This window comes from Cottoperca gobio, chromosome 22, assembly GCF_900634415.1.
Source record: "Cottoperca gobio chromosome 22, fCotGob3.1, whole genome shotgun sequence".
Classification (NCBI taxonomy): domain Eukaryota; kingdom Metazoa; phylum Chordata; class Actinopteri; order Perciformes; family Bovichtidae; genus Cottoperca; species Cottoperca gobio.
The window spans coordinates 12064605-12090074 of record NC_041376.1 but is presented as its reverse complement, the minus strand read 5'-3'; the positions used below and the strand labels follow the sequence as shown (position 1 = coordinate 12090074).

At 40.6% G+C, this 25470-nt stretch overlaps 2 protein-coding genes across 2 annotated transcripts; one reads left to right on the top strand and one right to left on the bottom strand.

Annotated features, from left to right (window-relative positions):
• Positions 1-19739: 19739 nt before the first annotated feature.
• Positions 19740-22632, top strand: chrm5a (cholinergic receptor, muscarinic 5a). The gene has a single exon (XM_029460774.1). It carries the CDS (start codon positions 19740-19742, stop codon positions 21318-21320), a length of 1581 nt encoding a protein of 526 aa, XP_029316634.1. The 3' UTR covers positions 21321-22632.
• Positions 22633-22754: 122 nt separating this feature from the next.
• Positions 22755-24800, bottom strand: LOC115027695 (fibrinogen-like protein 1-like protein). The gene is given in 3 exon segments (XM_029461171.1): positions 22755-23357; positions 23359-23450; positions 24656-24800. Coding segments are annotated over 3 exon segments (840 nt in total).
• Between the last annotated feature and the right edge of the window lie 670 nt (positions 24801-25470).

Genomic DNA, 25470 nt, shown 5'->3' with positions numbered 1-25470 from the left:
GAACTTATTAGGAAGTTACAGACCCTTAAAATAAAGTGTTTTTTAAACTAATGACATTCCCATTTTGTCGGAGCTGTAGCCTTCTTAGCGTTTGGTGCTAATTAGCAAATGTTAGCATGCTATCAAACAGGGAACATGGTGAACAGTATACCCGTTAAACATCAGCATGTTATCGTTGTTATTAAGCACGTTTCCATTGACCTGTTTTTATATTCATTTGCAAATGCCAAAAAAGGAGCGATGAGGAAATAAATACATGAGACGCACATAAATGCCTTATATTTCTACATGACTGATGCTCTTTTAATTAGCTCACCTTGTTGCACCCTCTTCTTCTGCAACGGTTTAATGGTGCCCGACTGGAAAATCTCCTCGATAAATTAGCTCGTTTGTCTCCAGGAACCATCTCATAATATTTGCATAATGGTAGTGGGTGGAAACCAACATTAATTTTGCAGATGTTCTGGAAATTCAGTAAAAAATGTGTGCTACATTTGGATGGAAACCTGGCTACTAGAGCGTGCTACAATTAGCATTTAGCCTTGAGGCACCACCATCAGTGTGTGACATGGCATTACAGAATCCTTTAAGAGTTTGGGTTGCCATGAATGATAGATCACCACCAGACATTTGAAAGCATAAAATACATGCTGTGGTTTGGGAGTCAGGGACGCTGCAATGTTCTTCTTTCAATCAATCATACTGTACGCTACATTGCATGAATTCTGCTCTGAATTCTTTCTCCCATCGACTGAGTGATTAAAGAATTACTCTTTTGTCCTTCCTTCACAGGCATTTTGCTATTGAGCTGCATGGAGTCGGGGGGATTGATGTTGCGTGAGTGCGACAGGAAGCAGATGAGATGCACTCTGACAGCTCCGCTCCACCACTGCTGGACGGCAAATGTCAGGAGCCAGACAGCATATGTACAGACAAGAGTGGGAGAGAGGAGTCAGGCCTGTGTTTTATGGGTTTGAGAGTGTATTTCCGTCTGAGGTTTTGACAGAGGTGTACCTGTTTAACTATATAAATAGCAGGTTGGACTATCAGGGCTTCAGGGTAGATTCACTTCTGAACTGTACTGTACACTGTGGGTACTTTAAGTGTGTAACTGTCGACACATGGGTCCCCAGGTACGTCCTCGTGAACCGAGGTAAGCATGAGTGTGTCTGTCACCGGAAACATTCAAAGCTTGTGGACCTCAGGCCATACGGAGGGCAATGGGGTATGGATGAAGATAAGCAGATACACTTTGCTCAGGCATGAAATGCTTTCCAAGGAATGTGGACAGATATACGGAGAGAGGAAGAAAGATAGAGATTGAAAGTGACAGAACGAAGAAGAGGAGGCGGAAAAAGTGAATGAGTCACCATGTAGAACACAAAACACATTCTTTTTGTTCTCGTGGAGATGAGTCACAGTGGATTAAAGTAGTTTTTGAAGTTTTACCCTTTTGTCACATTATGGTATGTTATGATGTATGGCTTTTTTGCCCCTAAAATGGGTCAAATCTTGTCCTTTAAAAGACACTTTTGAAAAGATGTCACTTAATTTGCCACGATTAATTTTAGACCTTAACTATAGCTCTACTTTTCTGCAAAATGTCTGTGCCCAAGAGGCTGAGAGTAGCAAGCGTGACCAGAGCCCTCTGTGCAGCAGTATAGTGAAAAGCCTCCTGATGGCTTGTGATTTGGGTACTGGCAGAGTTTTCCCTCTAACTGCTGCTGCAGCTCAATATCCGTCTCCATAACAGGGTTTGGCATCAGTCTTGTGATCCCAGGCCATTTCTGGCTTACCAACAACACTACACCGGTTCATAATGGTAAATGAAGGAAATCATCTACAGTGCATCATGTCCAGAATTTCATACAAATGTTTACATTTTAAACATAAACGATAAAATATTACAAGCAGCAAGCCAGTCTAGCTCTACACTGCAGTGGTACAGTGGGATTGTTTCTCTTTAGGTTTTTAATCCGGGTATAAAAACACAATTAACATTTCATAACTAGGTATACTACTATATTAGTTTAAACAATAAGGACTAGAAGGGCACTCGAAGAGCACATACCTCCACCAAGGCCATGCCCTCTCAATGCACATAAAATATTCAACCGCAATATTAACGAAAGTTAAAAAATGTTTGCAAATCTGCCCTCTCCAAACTTCAATGGGTTCTTTATTGCCCCATGCTACACCCTTCCTCCAAGTTTCATGAAAGCAAACAAACCCAACCAAACACATAATCCTCTTATGTGGAGGTTAACAAACCTCCAAAGTATGTGATTCAGAAATCCATGTTACAATGCCTGTGGGCCTTGTATTTTTTTACATTGTACTTTTTCTTCTTTCTTCGTCCCCTTATTCTTGTGTTGTCTCCACAGGTTTGCTGATGAATAATGATTTTCAGCTGTGGGAGAAAAGGCATTGCCTGAAGCCTAAGTAGTTAGTTGTCCATGGCATTTGCCTCAGCTGCTTTCTGCTGAGTGGAGTGGCTGTTCTTCAGTGTTCTTTTTTCTTATTGAGCAGCCTAATTCGGCATGTAGTTGACTAAGTCCAAGTTTGAGCATTGTTGCCTGTAGTTGAAGCACAAACATGGAGCCTCAGCTGAAATACAGAAATGTTAAATATGGTTGAAAAACAAGGGTTTAAAGCTTCAAAGATCCAAGATTTTTCAAGATTTCTTGAAACAAATAAGAAGAATTACAAGAAGACGGATAGAAGAAGAATATCGGAGTTAAGTCTCTGGATCTAGCACAAAGTATCAATTTAAACAATGTTTTAAGTTGCTACACTGACTGACAAGTATGACAACAACACTGTGATCTAAGGAAATAGAAACACTTTTGAAATGATCGATCTGCATTTGCTTACAGTGAAAAAAGTTTTACTGCGAAACGGCCTCTTATCAAAACTCTCTGGCAGTCCATTTGAAACAATTGGAACTTCCTGAATGCTGTACTCTCAGCAAAATGCAATCCTGGCTCTTTACAATGATGCATTTTCTGAGAAAGATATTCCATTTTAAATGGCTTCAAACATCTGATGCACTTGGCTGTACTGTCTTGTTGTTGTGGGATGTTTGGTGTGAGCTACAACACTAATGGATGGGATACAAATGGGAGCAAACTCTGAAGCAACTGCAAAAGATCTATGCAAGTGTTATGACCTGTGAGAAAGATGAGAGGAGTATCTTGTCTCCGAAAAATTGTTGATCTCTTGCCACCACAGGGCTGCATAGAGAAACTATTCATTGTTACTGATTAAAATGACAAATAATGAATGAAGATTCACATTAGCGCTTGCATAGCACTTCAGAATCAGCTGACTATGATTACCAATCACATCTAAACACTTCCCAATCACATTAAATCAAGTTAATGAGACACTTCGCTTTGTCATTATTTTCCTGCTGCTTGTTGCTTCACTCGCAACACTGTTACTGGCTGTGTCATTTATTCCTCCCTCTACCTCCCCGGCCTCCATCTTATCACCATACCTGGTGAGGCCATTTCTTGTTTTATGCTTGATGTGGATGCTACAGCTCATATGTGTCAGTTGGGTTCTGTTCTGTATATTATTGTACATTAAGAATTCTTTTTATAATGTTTTCTTTATCAACTGCCGTTTTGTAGTGATATATTGTAGCCTAAATGAAAATATAACACAATAAACATTTGACCCTTGTTGGTTAACAGATCAAGTCCTTTTTAAAGGAATTTGCTTTTTTTACGTCAAATTATATGACAAAATTGATACCACTCTGTCGGCTAAGCTAATTATGAAGCTACCACGAGCAGCCGCTTAGCTTAGTTTAGCACTCGGACTGGAAGCGACCCCACAACTTGTTGTTTCTAAATATGAGTTTTTATGCAGATTAAATAAAGACAATGTGCGTTAATTAGCTAGTTTAAGGGGTGCTGGAAGATGGATATAGTTACCTTTGGACAGAGTCAGGCTAGCTATTTCCCCATTTCCTGTCTCTATGCTAAACTAAGCTAACAGGCTGAAAATGCTGGCTTCATATTTAGCATACAGACAAGAGAGTGGTGTCAATCTTCCCAGTTAACTCTTGGCAAGAAAGCAGATTAGTGTATTCCCAAAATGTAATTTTCCTTGTTTAGCACTTCTAACCAGATTTGAATAAATACTCAAATTCAGTGGACTAAAGGCAGAGTTAAAGAGGTCAGCATCAATCATACAAAACTCGGTAAATTCAACATTGCACCATGGTTAAATCCATATGGTTACTTTATCGGAATAAACTAATTGCCTGGTCGTTCACTTATTGGACTCTTTAGTTGCATTATTTTTTTCTAACCTGTGTGACAGTGTGCAGCACCGTGTCAGTGGGCTATTTAAAGAGGACAGGCCCAATGCTAATGCCTGTAGGCGGTGGGTGGACTCAAATGAGGGGGACAGTGATGAAGTCTTTTAAATCGTGATAACTAAATAGAATGAGAACAATCACTCATTCAAATTAGAGAACAGTGTGAGGCGTTTAGGAACATTCAAAACTCTGAGCAAATGTGGGTAGATTCTCTGATAAAGAGAAAAAAAGATTAAATGTGGGAAGACGGCACCTAAGTGAATCTAGCCTCCACTGCATCCCTACTTATGGCACATCCTGCCTGTTTATCTTTTGACTTTTAAACTTTTCCTTCAGGTGTCAGTGAGACTGTTTGTCATGCTCTTCCTGTCTGCCCTTCATATGACTCATCATTGTGAATGCAATAGACGCAGCAATTCGCCAGCGGACAGGTAAGAGGTGGCCCTTTGAGTATTGCTCTTTTATGTCAGATATGTGGTGTCGAGACAAGATTAATCACAGGTCAATGGAGCGACACCACTCACCTTCTTAGAAGCCAAATTATCCCTCCTTCTCTTTGACTCTCACACAAACACACAAGACCATCACAGGTCTACCTCAGCTCATTTCCCAGTTGGTTTTACAGGAATATTTTTCTTGCGAATGCGGTTTTAAGTCTCTTCATAATGTGCTGTGGGTCAGCATGCGTTCTCATTGTTGCAGGCAGTAAGCTCTGTCTCAGTTGTCCCATGTTCTAAACTGGGTCATGCTGTTTTTGGTAGCAGGATCTACAGTAATAGTGTAATTCGGGCCACATACACAATTTTGAGGGTGAATGTTGAAATTCTAAAAGTTTTATCTGCAAGGAAGCAGAGACTATTCTATGAAAAGTTCACTCTGTTCAACATCAGTTGAACAGAAGACTTTGATTTAGTAACAAGTTGCAAATGTAGATGTGCTTTGATGTGATGTCTGTCATCTTACTTCAGAGCTCGGATGTGTTCCGTCTTTGAAGCAATAATTTATATAATTTCAACCAAAAACATTGATGGACCATTTGTGTTTGTTTTGAGTGCATCTTCTTTTATGACATGCAATGTTCAGTAGGATGAAATTGACTTAAACAAGCTTCAATCTCCAAAACATAGGCAAAATTGTGCAACTGGGTTGGAAGAGATATATAATGCTGATGCAATTGTAAGCAGAGATGGAGTTGAATTTAGAAATAGCATTTCAGGTCCTGACAGATCTGAAACAAATTGAGATAGCATCACATTAATTCATTACCAGGCAATTAAATACATAGTGGGCTAGTATTTAGAGCCATGCTAGTTGTTTCCTCTGCTTCCATTCTTTATGCTAAGCTAACAGGCTGCTGGGGGGACTGTAGGTTCATATTAAATGGACAAAATTAAGAGTGGTATCAATCTTCTCATCTCACTCTCATAAAACAAAACAAAAAACAAATAAGGTAATATAATGAACAAATAACCTTTTTATCTTTAATAGATGGAGATAGAGTACTTTATTAATAAAGATACATTGTAGCGTTGCTGCAGCCAAGTCTAATAAATCACAAAACAGACAACATAAGAATACCCAAAGAAGTAGATATTAAAATAGATAATAATAACAGGAAAGATACGAACAGCATAAGAACAAAAAAACAAAGTTAGTGTTGTATTTTGTTTTGGTATGATAAGGTTCACATACTCTACATACAGTATGTAATATACAGGTATGTGTGGTATCAAAGATATTGTGATTATACTGACAGACAAACATTCACAGTTGTGGTTTTGAAAATACAAGCTGACAGTAAACATTATTGAATAAATGGATCAATAAATGTTCACGAAATTGTTATGATTATCTATATTCTGTACAGTCTAAATGGTGTAAAGGATACATCTTTTTATCCACCACTGACTGAGACGAAGACATGATTGGAAAACTTCCCCTCATGGAGAAAACCGTCATCTCTAATATGCAGCATGAGCACAAACTGTAGCTAGTGGCTTATAGATTTTCCACAGTGAGAAATAGTGAAATCACTGAAACATACTATAATACCTCAGGATATTGCATGAGAGATGGGCCCCTTGTATAAGAGCATAGCATGCATAAAGCAGATTAGAACAATGTCCTGGGGGATGGACACAAGAACTCATCTCACCAGGAGTGAAATACAAAGCTTCGCAATCTCAGATGAACTGTGGGTATAAATGTTGTCTAAAGTATTAACAGACTCCTGTTTTTCAGATTCAGATTTAATAGTTCTAGACTCGTCCACGGAGTATGATCATGAACATGATGGATATGTTTCACTGAAGGGTGGATGTCAAATCTTCTGTCTTTTTAAGGATATTTCCATTCTCTCACCTCAGAGAGGGACAGATGGAGGCATTCGGCATGTGGTCCTGAATTGCAGTAATTAAAAAGACACAGACAGCACTGCAAAGTCAGCCCAGACAGTCAAGCAGAGGGAGAGAGAGAGGGATAGGGAGAGGGAGAGAGAGAGAGAGAGAGAGAGAGAGAGAGAGAGAGAGAGAGAGAGAGAGAGAGAGAGAGAGAGAGAGAGAGAGAGAGAGAGAGAGAGAGAGAACCCTTTACCAATTATTTTCAGTCTCTTTTCTCTTCTACGCTGTCTCTCTAGAGGCAAGCTTTGTTGAAAAGGTGTTCAATTTTTCTCTCTCTCCGCACAGTGGAAATTTGGCTGCTGCTGATAAGATTCTCCACGGCATTGGCCAAGTTCATTTGAAGCCTTGACACCCTTTTTGGTGACCAATAATTCAGACAGATGGTGACTGGACGACCTGATAGGGAGGGAGTCTGGACTTGCTGTACACAGTGTCCTCAACAGGATTTGCGTCAGTATGCACATGAGCGCGTACACGTATCGCACACCTGCATACACAAGGACTAAGTGACGTCATTAGCGCAACATGAGAGATAAACTCTAATCAAATTCTGGAGTTTCCCTTTCACACATGTTGCACACAACAGGAGATTGTCCGTGTCAGAAGCTTTCTCAGTTATTGGAAATATGTTTGGTTTAGGCAAGGGGTGATGCTTGAGTAGGGCGTGCAGGAGGCAGGACGTGACATGTATTACACGCAAGGTCAGGGTTGCAGTGCATAAATGAAAGAGGCAAAACTGAGCAGGTTAGCTGGTTCCCCCTGTTTCCACTCTTTATGCTAAGCTAACTAGCTTCTTGCATTAGCTTCATATTGAACAGACAGACATCAAAGGTATCTTCTCGTCTAATTCACGGCAAGAAAGCAAATAAGCGTATTTCACCAAAGTATTAAATATATAATGTATGTTGTCCAATAAACCTTAATAACGTTTGTTTCAGGGTGAAAGTGCATGTATGTGCTTAACCTGATGATCTGACGGGACTTATTATTTACTCTGTTATGGGTTATTACCAATGTGACTCACAGATACATGAACGCTCACATGTGCAAAGGTTAGCCCAGGTCTCGTTCAGACAAGGTCATTGTTGTTGACGCATGAGCGTCGGAGGAGTCGGTGTTGGATGTCCTCAAAGGAGTGCAAACCACAGGTCCACAATAACAGCTCACTCAAAGCAGCCTACCTCCTAATCTCCTCTGTCAAGGCGACATTAAAGTTGCATTGTTGAGAGGGAGAGCTCATGTGCCACCCAGCCCTGGCTGATTGGTACATAGAAAGCTGCTCATTTACTGTTTGTCAGTGTCATAGATGCTGCTTCTTGATTCTATTTTCAGTATGCGTTCATGACCCTAAAAGAATGCTTTGATCAAATGTTGGATAACTTTCTTAGAAAATCCTACAATCATCATATTTAACAAGGTGTTTGTGCAGCAAATGGCTGTGTATCTTATCATCTAAGAAAGCAGTCTTTTATACTCGGCGAGCTCCACAGTAGGGGGACTTGTAAATTCAATGAAACAGTAGGCTACAAGGTATTGGCAAATCATTATGTCAAAAAGGAGTTGTTGCTTAGGGCCGCAGGGAGACAGAAAGAAAAAAGGATCGGCAGGGACGACGGCAGATAAACATTTGTTGCACATCAAAGCCTTGATGAGAGAAGGACATCAGAGTCGATTCTTTCAGCCAGTGTGGAGAGAGCGCACGCTGCCGGGGATCAACAAAATTAAAGGGGGCTCCAGAGTGAGCTATTGATTGTTTCAGGTTTTTCTGCTGGACATTTATCGTTTATAGTGATGGAAGCTAATCTCTAATTTGGCAAATAACAAATCAAGAAAAAAGTCCAAGGGCAGTATTCAACTAAATAAAGTTCATTTACCAAGTTTCAGTTCTGGATCTGTCCTTTCACTCCAAGCACAAACACGGCAAAAAGAGAGAATTTCATCATGTAGAGGCTGATCTTTTTTTTTCTCCCCACCATATGGGTGCACAATTGGGTCAGGAGATAAGCATGCCCCTGTGGACTGTGGACAGATGCAATCCATCCATGGCTTTGTTGATTTCCTATCCCATCTTGTCTCTCACAGGTATGCGGTGTTCAGACAGTGACCTGAGCAAAAGCAGCCATGCCTTCAGATGAGCAGGGAGGGGGATGCTTGAATGATATGTTTCCATGACATCTGCTATCATTAGATGCCTTGTGAGTATTGTTTTCCAGAGAGGAAGGGGTGAGGATGATCAAAACCAAAAAGCTATCTGGAAGGAAAAGCACTTTTAGGTTCAGTGTATTGGAAATCCATCATTGTTTTTTTTGGGGGGGGGGGGGGGCTTTAGTGTTAAAGGTCATACAGGACTGTCTCAGAAAATTAGAATATTGTGATAAAGTTCTTTATTTTCTGTAATGCAATTAAAAAAACAAAAATGTCATACATTCTGGATTCATTACAAATCAACTGAAATATTGCAAGCCTTTTATTATTTTAATATTGCTGATTATGGCATACAGCTTAAGAAAACTCAAATATCCTATCTCTAAATATTAGAATATCATGAAAAAGTATACTAGTAGGGTGTTCAACGAATCACTTGAATCGTCTAATTAACTCGAAACACCTGCAAGGGTTTCCTGAGCCTTGAAAAACACTCAGCTTGGTTCAGTAAACTAAATCACAAGTATGGGGAAGACTGCTGATCTGACTGCTGTCCAGAGGACCATCATTGACACCCTCCATCAGGAGGGTAAGACACAAAAAGAAATGTCTCAAAGAGCAAGCTGTTCACAGAGTGCAGTTTCAAAGCACATCCACAAAAAGTCTGTTGGAAGGGGGAAATGTGGCAGGAAACGCTGCACAACCAAGAGAGATGACCGCATAACAGCATTGTGAAGAAGAGTCGCTTCCAGAATTTGGGGGAGCTTCAAAGACAGTGGACTGAAGCTGGAGTCCAGGTATCAAAAGCCACTGTTCACAGACGTGTCCGGGAAATGGGCTACAATAGCCGTATTCCCATGGTCAAGCCACTTCTGAACTCAAGACAACGGAAGAAGCGTCTGACTTGGGCTATGGAAAAGAAGCACTGGACAGTTGCAGAGTGGTCCAAAGTCCTCTTTTCAGACGAAAGCAAGTTTTGTATTTCATTTGGAAGTCAAGGTGCCAGAGTCTGGAGAAAGGCTGGAGAGGAGCAAAATCCAAGTTGCTTGAAATCCAGTGTGAAGTTCCCACAGTCAGCGATGGTTTGGGGAGCCATGTCAGCTGCTGGTGTTGGTCCACTGTGTTTCATCAAGCCCAGAGTAAATGCAGCTGTGTACCAAGAGATTTTAGAGCACTACATGTTTCCGTCTGTTGAAAAGCTCTATGGAGATGAGGAATTCATTTTCCAGCATGATCTGGCACCTGCCCACAGTGCCAAAACCACCAGTAACTGGTGTACTGACCATGGCATTACTGTCCTCGATTGGCCTGCCAATTCCCCTGACCTGAACCCCATAGAGAATATGTGGGGTATTGTGAAGAAGAAGCTGAAAGACACCAGACCCAACAATGCTAATGAGCTAAAGGCCGCTATTGAAGCATCCTGGGCATCCATAACACCTCAGCAATGCCACAGGCTGATTGCCTCCATGCCACGCCGCATTGATGCAGTAATCCATGCAAAAGGATTCCCAACCAAGTACTGAGTGCATTAATGGACATTTTCAAATGTTTGATTTTGTTTTGCTGTTATAAATCTTTTTTTTTACTTGGTCTGAGGAACTATTCTAATTTTTTGAGATAGGATTTTTGAGTTTTCTTAAGCTGTAAGCCATAATCAGCAATATTAAAATAATAAAAGGCTTGCAATATTTCAGTTGATTTGTAATGAATCCAGAATGCATGACATTTTTGTTTTTTTAATTGCATTACAGAAAATAAAGAACTTTATCACAATATTCTAATTTTCTGAGACAGTCCTGTATGCTTAATTTCAGGTACTAATCAGACTTTAATGAGAAAGTTAATAATGCATAATCTTGACATCATTTCTAATCGACTTTTGGGATTTAATCAATAAGATTAAATCCTATATAATCAATATGAATGGGCTTGTAAGGCAATACATTTATGATATGTGTGCCTGCTCTTTTGTGTGAGTGCTAATATGTGGATGTATTGCATAAAAAACATGACTATGCTCTACTTTGTATCGGTCAGCGATTTAACGGTAATGATGAGCCAGGTGTCTGTCCTTTGGCCGGCTGCCTAGAGATGGCATTAGATTAGTCAGTCAGGGTGGAGGGTGGACAGACATGGCAGGATTTTCATGAAACTCATCAATCATGTCATAGGCATATAGCACTGACCTAGTGGCAAAATCATTTCAGTGTGAGAGCTGCATTATGACAAATGTCAATATGAAGGATAGGAGGGAGTGTCATCTATCTACAGTCCACTAACCAGCTTCCTGAAAGGGCAAAGTGCTGCTCTTCAGAGGTCTTTTCAACACATTGGGCTATGCTATTATCATTGCATGGCTACCAACCTTTCTCTATTTTATTTATTACTTCTTTATTTTTCTGTATTTTATGTTTATGTTTTACTTTTGTCTTTGATTGTGAAGCACTTTGTGATGTTTGATCCAGAAAAGTGCTGTAAGAATATGTTGACTTTTTTACTTACTTATTGCATTCCAAATTGTTGCAAGCAAATACATAAGGTTCCCAACCTTTTTTGGCTTTTGGCCCTTTAAAGTATAAGAAATTTAGATTTGAAAAGATCCAGTGTTTCGAAAGAAAAAGCAAAAAACCTGGGAAAAGTCTGAAAAAAACAAAAACTATTCTGTAAGAGAAATATATATATTTGTTTGTTTGTTAATCCTCCCACAACCCCTCAGATTCCTTTTGTTAGACTATACAATATAATAGCCTAACTGTAAATCCAGACCTTAGAAATTGAGTGAGAAATTTGATCATTCTGAGTGAGTACCGGATCAACAGCCAATTCTGTCCTGTGAATATAAACCAGTGCCATAAATATAATTATGGACAATACCTTCACTATATTCTACATTTCAAAATAATATATTGGCAGCATCTGGATTTATTAGCATATATCTCTGGTGATTTGATGGGAGCTCATGGGACAGATCAGCAACCATCATCTGGATTAAAACCTATAAGGATTTAACATCAATCCAGGACAATCGCCAAATGCCAAGCAAATAACAAACATGCTGTATACACACGTGCACGCACGCACAAACGCGCATTCAAATGTCCCAATAAAAAACATCTGTCACTTCAGTAGTCTGCTTATCTGGCCCAGCCATGGCAGCGCTCTCCCATGTGAGCACAAAGGCAGCAGTGGCGTTTTATGCTCTGCAGATGAGTTTGCTGATAGGCTGTTCAAACACTGTCTCTTCTTGCTTTTCTTTAAAACACTCACAAAAGACATGCCATTGGAGGTAATTAATGGTTTGTTACAACCACACAAAAGCAGGATTTGGCTTGACTGCTCTGACTGAACACCACCCTCACTTCCACCACCACACCTTTCTAAAACGAACCCCTAGAAGTCACCCAGCCACCTCCTCCCCCCCCCCCCCCCCCCTCCCTCCCTCTCCTTCCTTCCTCTCACACTCTGTGGTCTGAGCAGCATGCTCACTGTCCCGAAACACGATGAACCATTCAGCCCTATGGGAATTTCTCCTCACAGCAAGCTAACGTCAGCTACATCTGTGTGTGTCAGCCAGAGTAGATGCATCAGCAGTAGCAGCAGCAGCAGCAGCAGCAGCAGCAGCAGCAGTGTGGCAGTAGCAGTGGCTTGACTCAGGCGTCAGGCAGCTTCTCAGTGACATTCTGCTTTAACTTGGCTGAGAGGCAGTTCATCCAGCTCAGCACAGACTCGGAGGAAAAAGTTAACTCCCATCCTCTTTCTTTGGCTCCAGATTCTACTAATTTACAAATGTACGAGAAAGGATGCTCTGCAACTTGAGGATACTTTACTCATCTGAACGCCTGGTGGCTGCGTTGGATGGCCGAGGGGAACGTGATGCTGTACTCTGCGCCTCCTGAGCAGGGATGACCGAAGCGTCCTGGCTTCCACCCTCCTCCTACTCTTCGTCTTTCTTTCTCCTCTCACTCTTTTCACCCCGGGCTCCTCTGGCATGCGAGGGTTAAGTCAGCAGGATTTTCCCATCCACCTCAATCCTCTCTCCAACTGTGTTGTGATCCTGTTCCTCAGCGCCGCACTTGACCTGAAGGCTTCCCAGGCAAAACAAAGGGATTAACCATGAACTTTGCTCTCACCAGGATACGCAGCCTGCCCTTAAACTGAAGATTGTGAGATCTGATGAAAGTCAACTGTGAGTATGTTGATCTTTTTTTTTTCTCCCTTCACCTTTTACATAAGTGACTTGTTTTGCAGTCTTCGGAGAATCGTGAGTGATTGAGTGTGCACTTTTTGATTAATGCACAAAGGCATGACCTGGATTTAAGGGGAAACAGCGTCATGTGTGCACAAGTGCATGTCTGAGAGGTCTCAGCATGTATTTTTAATGTATCCTTTTACTTTAATGAAGGCAACAGAGGATGTGCTGCCGGAAAGATGTGTGTGCATCTGTTCTTCTGGAAGACTTGCTATAGAAAAGTATGACACATGGGATACATTTAAAAGCCTATAGTTTTTCTCTGAATACATTAAGAAAATGTGTTTTTCACAGACTGTAATATTCATATCAGTATGTCAGTATTCTTTTTCAAAAGATAAAGCACAGGGCTCTCACATCCTTTCCCCTTCTCTCTTTGATTAAGTGGAAATGACAAAACACGGAAGGATTAAGCAGTGAAGCGTGATTTTAACGAGTCCATCCAGTCCCAACAGATCTTGTGACGCGTTGCAACAAATGTACAAAGGTGCTGGTGATCTTGGAAAAAGACCCTGGAAATAGTCACCATAAAACCATAATGTTTAGATGGGTTAGGGAAAATCATGACTAGATTGTAGACCACTTAACTTGACTGTTTTAGTGCAGAAAATTGCTTTTTTTTTTGTGAAATTGACAATGGCGGTTTTGGAGTTGTCCAGCAAGGATATACTACAGCATCAGATTGTTTTCCTGAATTTCACATATAATATGCCAGTGAGCTATATTTGAATTATATTAACAACCTGAGAGTAGCTTAATGTGTTTATGAGTGTTTTTGAGCACAAGAGCCTAACTTCCACCATTAACTGAAAATAAATATTTGAACAGCATGGAGGTCATTCAAACCATTATTTTTGTTTTTGCAGAAGAATGTAACATCAGCATAGAGAAAATTGGGCGTGCTACGAGTTGGTAACATCAGACAACCCAAAGGCTCAAATAGAGACAGACACCCATATTTAGAAAACTCTTCATACAAGAACACAAATGAGTTTATAGCCAGATCATTATCCAAATGATGGCTCATTAATGAAATGTTGTTGTCGCTCATAAAAATGAACTCCTCGAGGCATTACGCAAAATTGTTTCATGCCCTTCAGCAGCTGCCATAACCACTGCAGGGTGTCCATAAGCGGATAATAATATTCATCTAATTATCATCATTTCCCATCGGAGAAGAGATGTAATTCAAGTTTGTACTTGTTTTAAAATCAAAATAGAGGGAAATTTATGCATTGAATAAACGGAAAACAGAAAAGTACACTCTGCATTATTGAGTATACATAGTTTGGTTTGCCACCAACACGGACGCACTGATAAATATTTTAGGTTGCATGTTTAGAAGCCAGATCTTACTTGTATAATCCTCTTTCTTTCTCCTCCAATGCCTGATATCCAGAATGATTCAAGCATTTATTATGTCCTCATCTAGAACGGCACATATGCAGGAATCTTAACCATGGGTCAGTGGGCTGCTGACTACTGGACGCACAAACTATTGTGCCAAAAAGCTCTGGGCTGATTTGCACATCATACTCACCATGCAGACACACATGGTGTCCTTTGCCTCCTTAGCTTTGACTTCCCTCTCTTTGGCTCTCTCCTTCTTCTTCTGGTCTCTCTTATCTTCTTTCCCTTTCGTACACACACACACACACACACACACACACACACACACACACACACACACACACACACACACACACACACACACACACACACACACACACACACAAAAGGTTATGTATGACTGGGAGGCCCAGTGCATGGAGCCACTGCACAGGAGCACTGATGGCCAGGATGCCAGAGGACCTGCAGGAAGCCACCCTTCAACTTGTCCACCTCTGCACTCAGTGCGGATGCTCTGGACAGAATTGTGCTACCTGCCTCACTCATAGACTGGTCACTGTTAATCACTGGATCAATGGCCATCACTTATGCATACCGAGCTAACACGATATTTCAGGAGGCCGTCTAATACTCTTAGGATGTATATGTAATGAGGACGTTTTCATTGAAAACAAGACGACTTTGCATCACTATTTGGCACTAATGACCCTTGGTATTTTATTCTTATACACTGCATACAACCAAGTCACAATACCGGCGGTATACTACTAAATACTGCAGGATTGTCTTTGTTTTTCCAAATCAACCTTTTTGTTTGCCCAGACGGCATCACAAAGCTCTTCACCACCGTTAGATACTGAACTGAATCCATGAAAAGTCCAGAAAGAGGCCACAACGGACCATATTCACTATTTATAGGGATGCAGAGTCCATATTTACCCCACACACTGAGTGTACCATTAAGACGCTTCCTGTCTCGATTTAGAAGCTATTAGCAAGCTTGACTTGCTCTACCTGTTGAGATCATGAGGTAGAGGTCTTTTCTATGTGTGAAGGCTGAGCAACACAACAGTCATCAGTGATTCAGGAATATCCTTTTTTGAAATTCTGCTTAATTAATAACATAGAATATAATCTATGATTGTTCAGCCTTTTTTTTGTTCTAAAAAAGGAGAATAATATATATATATATATATATATATATATATACACACAATATACACTCTTTTTATACCAGCTGGTGTATTTTGGTTATTTTCCTACGACACTGGCTTGTGTACCTACATCATTAAACACTACAAAATAGGGATTACACTGTAAATAAAACTAGACTAGCGGCTCTGTGAAGCTATTCGATGTTCAAGCTACATGCTAAAATCACCATGCTAATGTCAACATGCTAACATGCTCACAAGGAAAATGCCAACATGCTGATGCCTATTTGTCAGTTGCGGTTCGTAAACATTCAAAGTTGGCTCCTCCTCCCAGCTCAATGAGGGTAACGGTGAAAGCCAACCCTAGATTCTTTCTGTTTGAAATAAAAACCCCAGGAAGTGCGGCAGGCTTTAAAGCTAAAGCATTTTTGTAGTAGTCGAACTGTGGAATTACAACTTCCGTCAGTCACGTTATGCCATTAGGCCTAAAAATACCTTTTCCCATTGACTTACATTGGGAAAGAGACATCTATAATTCAGCGTATATATTTTTTTGAGGTTAGTCAACTTCCCAGAACGAACACTTGAATGGCACTTATTCAAATCAGTAAATCCTAAAAGTTGTTAAATTCGCTAATAGCCGAATCCAGAGATATTTTCCCTTCTCCATTCTTTTGACTGAACCAAGAAAGATCCTACTCATTTTGCCTTTTAACTCTCTTAGATTAGCGCGTTAGCATGCTAACATTTGCTAATTAGCATTTAAAACGGTATATCTAAGGCTCATGGGAATGTTTGCATATTTACAAATTAAAACTTTGACCAGATAATGGCGCTGGATGACAAGTGGGGATGACCAAAGTTATTACCATTAATTCTGAGGGTACATGAATATCTGTACCAAATTGTATGGCAATCTATCCAGAAGTTAACACTTTAAAAGCCATTTTATTTAATTATTAGGGTGTCTGCTGAGGCAAACAACAAGAACAAAACAACGGTTGGTGCATACCAGGACAAAGCAGCGAATTCTCTACCCTAAACAGTGTAATGATGTGGAGATTTGAGTGATGTGATATGAAATGCCATTCTACAACAAGATGAGAGACGATACAAGTCCTGCAGGAGGACCCCCTCGATGACTGGAATGTTATTTGTGTGGGCCTCAGGCTGCCGCTGGCACTCCTACTACCCTGGCACTGTCAAACGAATGCCAATGAGTGAGGAAGTTATTTCTCACTGGATAGCAATTGCATTGTGGTTTGAAATTGTGATACATTTTTAGGGAGGTGCTCGAGAGAGCGCAGTTAGGAGAGTTCTTCTGGGTACATGAGAAAGATTATGTGAAAGAAAGGAGCAGAATACTCATAGGTTGGTCTGTTTTGGATGAATGTGGGCTATGTGGGCTTGGAGAACATAAAAACGTTCATCCAGCTTTTCAGCCAACTTTGCTTCATGCCCAATGCAACGAGTAAACTGCAGGAAGAAATACAAAATCACCATATAACAGAGCTGTTTCTCTGCCCACATACACAAAAATGCCATGGTGGATTCTCTCTGTGGAAGTGATCTTCCCCAAATTTAACTGTTGCTCCACACTGAAATTTTAAACAATCTCTGCCTCCCTGGTGGTGGTGTATGCTACTACTGTTGCACTGCTGAGATGGTCTTGGAAGGTCATGCACAGGGCGCAGATGCTGGACTTGTAACATGGCACTGAAATTCCCTGACTTTAAGCAGAGCAAGTGGCACGGCTGAATATGCCAACAGCGTAATGCCTGTTGGCTGAGGTATTTCCTGGGAGAGGAGTGAGGAAGGGCAAACTTATTATTTCAACTGACGGTGTAGAACAGTCAGTCTCACGCTCAAACACTGTATAGTCTGAATGGCCACAAATCAGTTTTTTCCCCACAAAATATAATCATTTGTATATACAAATGGTAGAAATGTACTCAAACCCAGAGGATTTAATGCTGCTTTAACAAATTTGAGAAAAACCCTCAAGGCAAGAGCAATAGCAAGACCACATGGCACCGTCACACATTTGTAGGTCATGAAAGGCAAGCTGTCAAGCCATAGAAATATGTCCCTTGGGCTTGTTTCAAAGACACTGTTTGTGGTTGGCATGAATAACCCCTCAGCCACTATTGATTGGAGTGTCCAGCACCCTGAGATGAAATGTGCATGCACATCAACGCTTTAACCTGAGAGTGAGGGAGCCATGTGTGCTGTAAGAGGATGTTTGCTGCCCTCTGCTGGTGTAGAGTGTGTGCTGTACCTCCTTTAATAGTATGAGACTTTTAAGAAACTGTACAATTGCATTTGAGTACGGATATGACTTAATTATTCATGACAAATGCTTAAACATTGCGAGTTGACAATTTGGTGACTAGTGAGTCCAAATCTTATGAAGAAAAGGCCAGTAAATAGGATTTGATGTACCAAGTTTTGTTGTGGTTGGCTTTAGAGACCTTGAGGAACCTGAAAGTTAGGAGTTGAAGCGATGTTTTAAAGAGGCAAACGATCACCCAGGCACAGTTGCGAACTGAAAAAGCCTCTTTAGCTAAGGACTAAAGTGCTGCAGCAAAGGGAAACATATTGCATGACTAGGGAATTGCGCAGGCTCTCCACACAAGAAATGTTTGCTTATTTGCTTATTTTAAAAATAAAGAGTACACTGCAAAAATAGGAATTTGATGGCTAATGAAATAGCTGGCAGTGAGTTTGAAACGTAGGCAGATTTGTATGTTTCACCAATCTCAAAGTTGGCCTCCGACTGCATTTGTCATTTTATACACAAACAAATGTCATAGCTGAATACACAGTATTTGCTCCCATAGAATGCACCAAAGTGCACACTTTTATCCAAGTGTTATTTCATGTCTTATTTTATTTTTTACAGGATGTCAGGGAAAAATCAAGTCACATTTGATGTAATAATGATGTAAAATACAATTCTCATCCTTATTTCCTTTTCTTAGCCTTTGTGAAGATGCAAATGTTTACATAGGTTGACTTGTATGGTTGGCAATGGAGATTTCAATAACTGTTTGGGTGCAACTGTTCATAATGATATAGTGACCATAGTGGTGATGGATACTCACTTTGATTTACTGGTCCCACTTTCTAAACACATGCAGGTCACATTAAGTGGATAATCCCGTAGCTGTAGATGTGACAACAATCTCATTCTCTGATGAACCCAAGTATTTTGTCTGGTGCTTGCAGGCTCTACCTCCTTATGATTCTGTGCAGTGATGTTTGTATAGAGAATGGACGGACAAAAAACTAAAAGTTAAACCACCTATAAACAGATGAACAATTTAAAGCATATACATTTAAAAAATATTGCTACATTTACACACATTTGTAGTTGATGAATTGATTATTTATTACTATCTGATGCATTTATTCTGCAGTAATGTTATAACAAAGAAATAATCACAATGTGCTAGATTCTACATTTCTAGTCAAGAACCCCAAAAGCTCTAAAGCTATAAAGCACTAAGAACAATGAATAACAAAATAACCACAATCAATATCGCTACATTTTCATCAAGTAATGGCCCTCAAATTGAGTTTATGCACTAGCAGCAAATATTTAGAGCAAGGAAAACAATTATGCAATGACCTGGATTTTTCTTTTGTAATGTGCCACAGATGTTTGTCTAAAACACTCCATATGGGTAAACTCACATGAGCTTGATATAATTGTGTGAGCTGCGTGAAGTACAATAGCTTCATGACATTCTTTAATGATGCAACTAAAGAATATTAGAGAAAACAATGCCTTCAATACCAAATGCATATAATTCACCAAAACCAATGCTATCATCTAAGTTTGTATGACAAAAACAGGTTTGACTTTTAGTTAAAAAAAATAAATAAATAAAAATAGTAAAATATTCTCTTTAGTGTCAAGCCAAGTGTGACTGTGTGATGCTCAACATGCTAAATCGAGGCCATCTAGTGGCTATGAAGGGAGCTTTTATTTTTTTGAAGGATTATAGAATAACATTTTCTTTCTTTTTTTTACCAGGAGATCTTCCAAAAAATGGCAAATCAAAACACGCTTGTCATGGTTGGATGCAAATAAACACAAGAAGACCATGGAGGGAGAGAGCGTACTGAACTCCACTGTAAATACCAGTACAATGGATGACCACCTGGTCACTCACAGTCTCTGGGAGGTGATCACCATTGCAACTGTGTCGGCTATAGTTAGCCTCATCACCATTGTGGGGAATGTCCTGGTGATGCTCTCCTTTAAGGTCAACAGCCAGCTGAAGACGGTGAATAATTACTACCTGTTGAGTCTGGCCGCTGCTGACCTCATCATAGGTGTTTTCTCCATGAATCTGTATACCTCGTATATACTGATGGGCTACTGGGCCTTAGGGAACCTTGCATGTGACCTGTGGTTGGCGTTGGACTATGTAGCCAGTAATGCCTCAGTCATGAACCTGTTGGTGATCAGTTTCGACAGATATTTCTCCATCACCAGACCTCTGACCTACAGGGCCAAGCGGACTCCAAAACGAGCTGGGATCATGATAGGCTTGGCGTGGCTGGTGTCACTTGTTTTGTGGGCCCCACCTATTCTCTGCTGGCAATACTTTGTAGGAAAAAGGACTGTCCCTGAGAGGCAATGCCAGATTCAGTTTTTCTCCGAGCCTGTGATAACCTTTGGGACAGCGATCGCTGCCTTTTATATCCCCGTATCAGTCATGACAATCCTATACTGTCGAATCTACAAGGAGACTGAGAAGAGGACCAAAGATCTGGCGGAGCTGCAGGGGATTAACTATCCCACTGAGCCTGGGGTCCCCCAACCTCAGAAGACCATTATCAGATCCTGTTTTAGCTGTAAATTAAGATCGACTTCACATGACCGGAATCAAGCCTCTTGGTCCTCCTCCAGCAGAAGCCAAGCGGCCAAATCTGCGGCCACCACCAATGACGAGTGGTCCAAAGCTGGTCAGCTGACCACTTTCAACAGTTACGCCTCGTCAGAGGACGAGGACAGGCCCGTGTCTCCAGGGGCCTTCCAGCCCTCTTTTAGGAATCAAGCTTGTGAGACCATCAAGAGTGGAGTGCGCAGCGAGAGCGAGCAGCTGAGCAGCTATGAAGAGGATAGCTTCTTCCAGACGCCGCCCAAAAGCAACTCTCAGAAGAGCAGCAAGTGCGTGTCCTACAAGTTCAAGCCCGTGGCCAAAGACACTCACGTGGAGAACCACAGCAAAAACGGAGACACCAAAATGGCGTCGTCTACGTTCTCCTCGGCTGAGTCCATGAGCGTCCCGTCCACCTCCTCGACGGTGAAGCCCATAGACGCCACGTTGAAGAACCAGATCACCAAGAGGAAGAGGATGGTTCTGATCAAGGAGAGGAAGGCAGCGCAGACTCTCAGCGCCATCTTGCTGGCCTTCATCTTAACATGGACGCCGTATAACATCATGGTGCTTATTTCAACGTTCTGCTCAGACTGCATTCCCCTCTCACTCTGGCATCTGGGCTACTGGCTGTGCTACGTCAACAGCACCGTCAATCCCATGTGCTACGCCCTTTGTAACAAGACTTTCCAAAAGACCTTCCGTATGCTCCTACTTTGCCAGTGGAAGAAGAAAAGGATTGAGGAGAAACTATACTGGTATGGACAAAACCCTGTGGTCAGCTCCAAACTGACATGAACTATTTTTTTATTTGAAAATTATGGCTGTAAAATATGTTTGTATTGATAATATTTGCTTCATGAACTTGAATTCCAAAGAGTATCAAAAGTATAAACATTATATCAAGGAGCTGGTACAATTTATAATGTTGATCATTAATCAGTAGTTCTGCTATAGTGTATGTTAATAACTGCTCAAAGTTTTGAAATGACAGAACAATATAACATTTTCCCAACTTGATAAGTGACACTGTAAATATATTCTAAAATAGTTTTCAAAATACCAGTATTTCCTTCCAAAATTGAGGCTCTTACAAAGGATATGCCGCCAATACTCAAATTATTTCACATTGTACTGCGTTTGTATTTAACATGCACAGTTTGATATCTGGATCATGATCAAATTGCTCCAATCTAATTATTAAACTGCATATTGGTTTAAAAGTATTTTTAAAAAAAAGCCAGAATCCTTCCCCCAAATTCTTGTACCTACACCCAAAATGTACGTTCAATTCTCTAGGTATTGTGTTTGTAATGAGGATGCATATTTTGGAATTGCAATTTTTATTTGAAGGGCTATTACGTGTCGTCCTTATGTCTGAACCTGCTTGCTAAGTCAAGATTGTTACTTGATGATAATGATAAATCAAAGCCTTTTCACACGTGCCATTGTAATTTGTCAGATAAGCGAATATAGATTCAGCTTTGTTGTTTTCACATTATATGTTATGCATTTCCTGTCTGGCAAAATCTCAGTGGAGAATAAAGAGTAATCATTCCATAAATTAAATGACAAAAAACTAAAAATAACTCCAAACTGAATCCGTCTGTTCGACCCTACAACCCTACAACTACATGGCAAACTTGCTCAACAATGTCAGTGTTTACAATGGGATTGTTTGTGGAGGATTTAAAGGTACACATTGTTTATTATAAACTGTTTATTAGTCTTCATCCTCAGGATATTTTTTCTTTGAGTATTGAAATACAGTATTTGTTTTCTCTGTCATCATATCTTCATTGTGTTTCTGGCAAACTTGTAATGTACTGTGGCAAATAAAATGCTGTTTGTGAAATGTTCCTTCGTGTAAGCATTGGATAGGTCATAAGCTATAATGTCATGAAAAACCTTTTTTGTAACTGTGATAAATCTGCACTTGCTATTTGAGGAATTATGAGACGCTTTGCTTCATGTATTGACATGGTGATCGATGGAAACAAAGCTAGAGCTAAAACCGTACTGCATTTTTATACCGTGTTCCAAGTTTGTGATTCATTTGTTTGTTCTTTTCAGTATTTTGTGATCATGTCCATGCATTTCTAAATAAAAATGTGATGAATTGAATGTCCAGCTTAATGGCTATTAGGATAAACATGACCTATAAAAAACAAAACTCTTGTCTCTCAATAGTTGCCAAACCCAGTGTCATACAGTAACACACATCCTGTGTCCCTATAGCTCATCCTTCCTGCAGTCTGCACTTTGAATCCATTTAACTGTGTCTGAAGGTCTCACCATCATCCATGCATACTTGCACAGTCGCTCCTTGTTGCAGTCCTTCTGCCAGTAAATAACATTCCTGCGATTGAGGTTGGCACCAGCACAGGCGTCATACCACCAACCTCCTCCCGGCACCCCCTGAAACTCCAGTTTAGCACAATTTTGGAAGTAATTGTCATTGTCTCTGTCGTTAGTGGTGAATCTCTGGTTGTCATGCAGGTAGTTCTCTGTGTCCAGGGTCAGAGCGTCTATAGCTGAGCCCTGAAACAACCCCAGCCTCAGCCTGTATGCTGAGGATTCATCCTCCACCAGGAATGGATCATACTCCCCCGTCTTGGTGATAGCATCTCTGTCCACTAGTTTTACTCCCAGTGTATAGCGCCCAGGGCCACGGCTGAGCTGATGAAGGTATTCGTTCCCGAGCCAGTGATCACCCGTTACAGCCCCAAAGCCGTGCTTGTACTCAGCCCAGGTACGATCGAAATTCACGCTGCTATTGACGGTGATATGCTGCACCACAGTCCAGCCTCCCTCCTGCATTGCACAGTAGGCCACGAATGGGGGAATCACCTGGTTGGATCAGGTACACCCCGTCTCTGGCTTGGCCTGAAGAGGTCATCAGCATCTCATGGCAGTCTCTGGGCAGCACTGTTGGGTAAATTAACAACTGGTTGGTGCTTGTCTCTTTGATTGACATTTTGTAGGTGAAGGCCAGGGGGGCCCTGACACTTAGTCATCCATGGGTACAGTGAAAACTTCAAACACAACCACAACATAATGAGGGCTTTTTGTTTTGTTTCATTATGTAGACATAAAAACATAATAAAATAATATTTCCATTGAAATTAAAATAATCTTAAAGTAACTGCATTTTTTCTTATTTAAAGAACATTTTGACATTTTGTAAATATGCGTATCTTGCTATGGGTTAAATAAACATTGATACGACTCTAATGTCCATAACATATGAACAGCCAGGACATCGTCTCTAAAGTTCTCTAATAAAACACACAATATTTTGTTTGTTTAACTTACTGGAATCCTTGGTCCATGATGAAAAAACTTTGGTATTTGCACAGTGATATAACGTTTTAATTGGCGAGCTTTACGGTTGCTGGAACGCTGATTTAGGATTTTATTTGCTTTGTACAGAGTCAGGATAGCTTTTTCCCCTGTTACCACTCTTTGTGCTAAACTGAGCTAACAGGCTGCTAGATTTAGCTTCATTATAACATACAAGCATGACAAACCTCAAACTCTTGGCAAGAAACCGAAAAAAAAAACATATTTTCTTAAAATGTCTAAGTCTAACTATTCATGTTTGCAACCACTCTGTGTACAATGTGTAAATATCTAAATTTAGCGCTCCCAGTGGTATCGTTGAATCTTGACACTGTTGTAAACAGCGATGCCAGTGATTAGTCATTACATTGATGACAACAGCACACCGCTGTTTCTCAATGTCTCCCAGGTTAAACCTTGATCAATTGTGAAACAATCACAACTGTTTGTCTGACAAACTATCTGGCTAAGATACACCTCACGGGACATGACACTTATCATGAATGAGTCACTAAGCAATTTGGGTCTACAGGTTGGAATTTGACCTTCACCCTCTGGATAATCCACACGGATAATCTAAGATAAAAAGCCATTCAAAATTTAAAGGCAATCACAGGACAAACAAAGTGCACACTGTACCATTATCATCAGCTTGAGTTTTGAAGATTCTGCAAGAATTAGTCTGCAGTTATGGGAATTTCAAATCCCAAACAACTGCAAGCAAAGTGCATTATTGACATCAAAAAGCAACAAAAAAACAACTGTTAGTGAAAGTCTACACAAATAAATACCTCTCATTCCACTGTTCAGGACCAAGTTGTGCTCATCGGGGGGAAGGAGATTCAGGTTCTCAGCTTGGAGATGCTCCATGTCCACTCCAGCCACACTGAGCAGCAGCAGGGCAGCTCCTGGCAGCCAACATCTCACACACTTCATCCTCCACTTTCCTTTGCCTTCAAACCAACAGTTTAGTTAATGATAAAGCACTGTAAGCTTCTTATTGAATTCAATGAACTTATTGACAAACACACAACAAAAATGTACTGAAAAAAGTCTTACCTTCAGTGAAGAAACCCTGTGTGAGATATGTAGTTCTCTCTAACCAAATCTTCCCCCACGCTCGTACTGCATTTATCTCCACAAGCACCAGAATACAAACAGGGCTGTCGGCTGCTGAGAGTTCAGTGATTGCAGGTCCTTTCACACAGCCTTCTTCTGCCCAGTCACAGCTGGACTTCAGTCTCATGTTCACATCACAATGACAGACACCAACCCTCCACTTATCTGTGTCAAGTGAGATAAACCCACATGTACATGGAGAGATATGAGTTATGTAAACTCATAACTCAGCCTTACTTAAATCACTTCAAGAGGGAATGAGGCTGAAGTCCAGATGAGACTGAAATGTGTTGCTGGTGATCTGGGAGTTTATTTTTCCAACTGTGCTTTAACGTGACGTAAAAGAACAGTGTTGTTAAAGGGCAGCACGTACAGTTCTGCAGAAGTGTGCTTTGTCTTTGCCTTAATAAAGTGGAAACATGTCGGTGCCGTCTTCTCCCACAGAAGAAGGCGATTACAGACTTTGTGTCACTCATAATAAATATTA

What these genes read in the sequence shown, in the direction of transcription:
- chrm5a (XM_029460774.1), top strand. Translation starts at nt 19,740, where the DNA reads ATGGAGGGAGAGAGCGTACTGAACTCCACTGTAAATACCAGTACAATG.